Raw genomic sequence first — 4,908 nt, forward strand, 5'->3', positions numbered from 1 at the left:
CGAGCGGCCCCGGCCCGGGCCCCGGCGCGGGGATGGACGGCCCCGGGGCCAGCGCCGTGGTCGTGCGCGTCGGCATCCCGGACCTGCAGCAGACGGTGAGCCCCGCCGCCCTGGGCCCGGCCGTGCCCCTGCGCTCCCCGCCCGGGATTCCCCCACCCCCGCCGGGCGCGCCCAGCGCCTGGGACCCCCGGCCCACGGCTACTCACCCCTCCCCCGCCGCCTCCGCCGGGACCCTCCCCATCGCCAGGGCGGGGCCCCGGGAAGCCCGGCCCCCGGGGCGGGGCTTCGACCGCGGTTCGCGGAGGCGCGGGGTCCCCGGCGCCGGCTCCCGAGCCCCGGACTCCTTCGGCGGGGGCCCGGGGCTCGGCACCCCGCATGGGGCCGGCGGGGCGGGTCCGCGCTCCCCGGACCTGAGCTCACGAGCCCGCTCCGCTGCAGAAGTGCCTGCGCCTGGACCCGGCCGCGCCCGTGTGGGCCGCCAAGCAGCGCGTGCTCTGCGCCCTCAACCACAGCCTCCAGGACGCGCTCAACTATGGGCTTTTCCAGCCGCCCTCCCGGGGCCGCGCCGGCAAGTTCCTGGATGAGGAGCGGCTCCTGCAGGATTACCCGCCCAACCTGGACACGCCCCTGCCCTACCTGGAGGTAAGTGGCCGGCGCGGGGGTGAGCTGAGGAGCGCGCAGGGTGGACCACCAAGCTCCGTGGCGGGACCAGGGAAGGGCACGGCAGTGGGGAGCACAAGTGGGAGAGGTGAGGGTGGAGGCTGTGTGTGTGTGTGTGTGGTGCTGTGTGCAGAGTGCAGTGAGCGTGTACAGTGTGTACAATGAGTAGGCACGGTGTGTGCAGTGAGTGGGCACAGTGTGTGCAGCGAGTGGGCAGGGTGAGCAGTAAGGATGTACAGTGTGAGCAGTGTGCAGTGTGTGCAGCGAGTGGGCACAGTGTGTGCGGTGAGTAGGCACAGTGTGCAGTGAGCAGGCAGTGTGCTCACTAAGGATGTAGAATATGGGCAGTGTGTGCAGTGAGCATGTGTAGTGAGCAGGCAGTGTGTGCGGTTAGCACATGCAGTGTGTGCAGTGAGTGGTGTGCAGTGTGTAATTAGTGTGCAGTGAGTGTGTACACCGCATGCAGTGAGCAGTGTACAGCATTGCAGTGTGGGGCAGTGAGTACAGTGTAAGTGATGTGATTGTGGTAGGCAGGATGTGCAATATACAGTGAGCAGTGTGCACAGTGTGTGCAGTGTGGGCTGTGTGCCACACAGAGTGTGTGGTGTGTGTAGTTTGAACAGCGTGTGCATTGAGCAGCATGGGTGGTGTGGACGCTGAGCATTGTTCTCCAGGGAGGAGTGTGAGCAGGAATGAGTGCCAGAGGGGTGTGCGGTGTGAGCAGGGCTATCTGTGTGCACGTTTGTTCCTTTCTCCAGCTGTGAAGTCTTGTGAAGGCCAACTAAGTCCCCTCCTTTGCTCACCCATGCATGGTGTGAAGATGTATTGAGTGCCTTGCTAGGCATGGGGAGACAGACGGGGTCAGTCCTGTGGAAGGTCTTGTAGTTTGGCAGGGTGGAGGGGGGTGCCCAACTGCAGTGGGCATTGAATAAAGATTTTGTGAGCTGAGCTCAAAGTTGGGCGGGCCTCTGTGGTGGCACAGGAAAGTGGGGTCAGTTCTACCTGGAGAGTGGAGGGGATGTCTAGGATGGTAAGCCTGGAGTCGGGCCTTCAGAGAGGAGTGGGATTTTGCCGAGAATCCTGGGGATGGGAAGGCGACGGGACAGTGCAGGCTGCGGGCAGCTAGGCACGTGCCTTCCATCGCGCTGCATCATGCCTGAGTGTGGTGGGTGCATGGCAGCTGTTAGCTCTGTCCACTGTGGTAGTGTAACTGATGGTGTGTGCAGGAGGGCAGTGAGGGGTGCGGTGTGGCCAGCATGAGCGGGACGGGGTTCGTGCATGGACTCCCTTGCTCAGCTGGGGTGGGGGCATTTTGTCTTCCTTTTCTTTATCTGAGCAGTTTCGATACAAGCGGCGAGTTTATGCCCAGAACCTCATCGATGATAAGCAGTTTGCAAAGCTTCACACAAAGGTAAAGGATCACGGGGAGGGGGCTCCTGAGGTTCCCTCCTGCCTCCCTGTGGCTGCTGTCCCCCACCCCAGCTTGGGGCTGACCACAGTCCCCCAGCTTCAGCTCAGTCTATTTCCCCATCATCAGGGGCCCAGAGCCTGTACTGGGTGTGGCTGGAGGGCTGGGCACAGATTCCCGCCCCCATGGTTGGGGTCAGATGGTACAGTGATGTGTTCCAGTTAGATCAGACTCTTGCCGACCCCCCTGGCTTAGGGGCTGGAGTGTCCTGTGAGAAGCTGGGTGGGGAGGGAATGGACAAGCATTGAGTGGTCAACCAGTGCTGGGCATTTGTAATTAGACCTCTCATTAATCCTCTTCCAGAGGGACTACTATAACCTTGTTTCACAGATGGGTACACAGAGTGCCCGACTGTGTAGACAGTGAAGCTGGGGCTGAACCCAGATCTGTCTGATTCCAGGCCCTGTGCCCAGGCATGCCTGTGAGGTGTCTTTACTGCCGGGTGCCACCCCCAACTGGGCCTGACCCCAAATGTTCTTGAGGGGGGCACCTTACTATTTCTCTTTACCTTACTATTTACCGCTGAATGTCAGGGGCAGGGTGCGTGCCACAGCCGCCCCCCAGGGGCTTCCACCCCCAGCTCACAGTCCAGCGAGCACTTGCTTGCTGGATACTTTATGGGTGGTCTCTGGAGCCCAGGAGAGGGGTCAGAACTGTCACCCCTGTGCCCTAATGGTCCCATCAGTGACTTTGGAGCCTCAGACTTCTGTGCCAGACTTTTCTGCTGCCCCAGGGCAGGCGGTGGTCAACGGCCTTGGCACTGTGGCTGGGCAGAGTCCACTGTGGAAAGGTCCCCTCTCCTGCCACTGGCCCTCACTTGACCTTGTCAGCCTGGGTTCCTCCCCCATGGCCACCCCTCGCTCCAGATCTCTCTTCAGTGACCAACAAGACGTGAGTGACTCACTCTGCAGTAGGTCTCCTTTGTTTTAGGATGAGCCTAAACTTCTTAGAGCCCCGTGTTTCTGCCTGGGCTCCAGCTGGCCTTTCCCTCTCCCCTGGTGGTGAGCACTGCCTCCTCTTTCACTGCCTGGCCCTCCTGAGGAGGTTGCCTCCCAAGACAGGGGTCCCTATGGCACCCTCCCCTATTTCTGATGTACGTTGGGTGTTTATGGAAGGGCCCCGGCCTTTGGCCGTAGTGTGTGTGTCCGTAGTGCCGGCTGGGGAAGTGAGGTCTTGTGGGGCGAGTGAATAAACTGGGTGAATGAGTACAAGGCCATCAAAGTCATGTCACAGGAAGGGTCCCTGGGGTGGGGGACTGTGGTGGGGTGAGCTGGAGAGGAAGATGGGCCGAAGAAGGAGCCGGTTGTCTCAGGGTGCTAAGGATTCAGGGCTGCTGTGGGGCTGGTTCCTGCCTGGGTGGACCTCGGGCTCTTCTAGGCCAGGCAGGTTGGGGCAGCAGGGCCGGAGAGATGCAGCCAGGGCAGTGACTGAGCCTGGAGTGGGGGACTTGCTTGGGGCCCGACCAGGGTGACGTGGCCTTGGTGAGGGGCTGCTTGGGTGCAAGCTGACAGTCGTGACTGGGTTGGCTATCAGGGCGCAAGGAAGGGCTTTGGGCTGTGCATGGGCCCACCCGAGTGGGAACTGGGGCTGTGGTGGGAGTGCAGGACTGTGGGTGACAATTGTGATGTCAGGTGACAGGTCAGACTGGTAGGGATGTGGCGGGGGATGCCTGAAGGTGGCCTGAGGCTTGCCGGAGGAAGGCGGGTGATGTTCAGGTGATGGAGGCCTTGGTGCCAGGCTGACGGATGGCCGGTGTTCCAGGCGAACCTGAAGAAGTTCATGGACTATGTCCAGCTGCATAGCACAGACAAGGTGGCCCGCCTGCTGGACAAGGGGCTGGACCCCAACTTCCATGACCCCGACTCAGGAGGTGAGGAGCAGAGTAGGGGAGGGGCATGGCCTTTGTGTGGCTGGGAGCCTGACCCTTATCTGTCTGTGAACCCAGAGTGCCCCCTGAGCCTTGCAGCCCAGCTGGACAACGCCACGGACCTGCTAAAGGTGCTGAAGAATGGCGGTGCCCACCTGGACTTCCGCACCCGTGATGGGCTCACCGCCGTGCACTGTGCCACACGCCAGCGGAATGCGGCAGCACTGACGGTCAGTGAGGGCGGGGCCTGGCCTGGAGGGGCTCTCACCTCTCCAGTGATGGGGCTGGGGACAGCTGGGCCTGGTGTGGATACTGAGGCTGCTCACCCTCAGACCCTGCTGGACCTGGGGGCTTCACCTGACTACAAGGACAGCCGCGGCTTGACACCCCTCTACCACAGCGCCCTGGGGGGTGGGGATGCCCTCTGCTGTGAGCTGCTTCTCCACGACCACGCTCAGCTGGGGACCACCGATGAGAATGGCTGGCAGGAGATCCACCAGGTGTGCAGGGAGCTGAGGTGGGGTCCCGGCCTCTGTGTGCTGGGTGGGGGGTCCTGGCTCTGTCTGTAGGGGTGGGGTCCCAGCCTCTGTGTGGGGGGGGGGGGGTCCTGGCTCTGTCTGTAGGGGTGGGGGCCTGGCCTCTGCCCAGGGACCCTGCAGCACCTTGCTCTTCCCCCAGGCCTGCCGCTTTGGGCATGTGCAACACCTGGAGCACCTGCTGTTCTATGGGGCAGACATGGGGGCCCAGAACGCCTCAGGGAACACAGCCCTGCACATCTGTGCCCTCTACAACCAGGTGCGACTGTGTATGCTGCACATGCCTGCACCAGCGAGTGTGGATATACTTGCCTGTTCTGGGGGTGTACATGTGTGTGCACACAGGTGACCCTGTACAGTGATTGTATGCGTGCACC

General features: G+C 62.2%; 1 protein-coding gene across 1 annotated transcript; it reads left to right on the plus strand.

Annotated features, from left to right (window-relative positions):
- Positions 1-6: 6 nt before the first annotated feature.
- On the plus strand, positions 7-4,790 carry LOC116465428 (SH3 and multiple ankyrin repeat domains protein 3-like; the record flags this gene model as incomplete). Its single annotated transcript, XM_032148502.2, has 7 exons — positions 7-95; positions 439-642; positions 2,000-2,071; positions 3,890-3,998; positions 4,074-4,225; positions 4,328-4,495; positions 4,674-4,790. Coding segments are annotated over exons 1-7 (885 nt in total), but the record flags the coding sequence as incomplete, so codon positions are not given.
- Between the last annotated feature and the right edge of the window lie 118 nt (positions 4,791-4,908).

The sequence above is a fragment of the Hylobates moloch genome, unplaced genomic scaffold (assembly GCF_009828535.3).
Source record: "Hylobates moloch isolate HMO894 unplaced genomic scaffold, HMol_V3 SCAFFOLD_5127, whole genome shotgun sequence".
NCBI lineage: Eukaryota > Metazoa > Chordata > Mammalia > Primates > Hylobatidae > Hylobates > Hylobates moloch.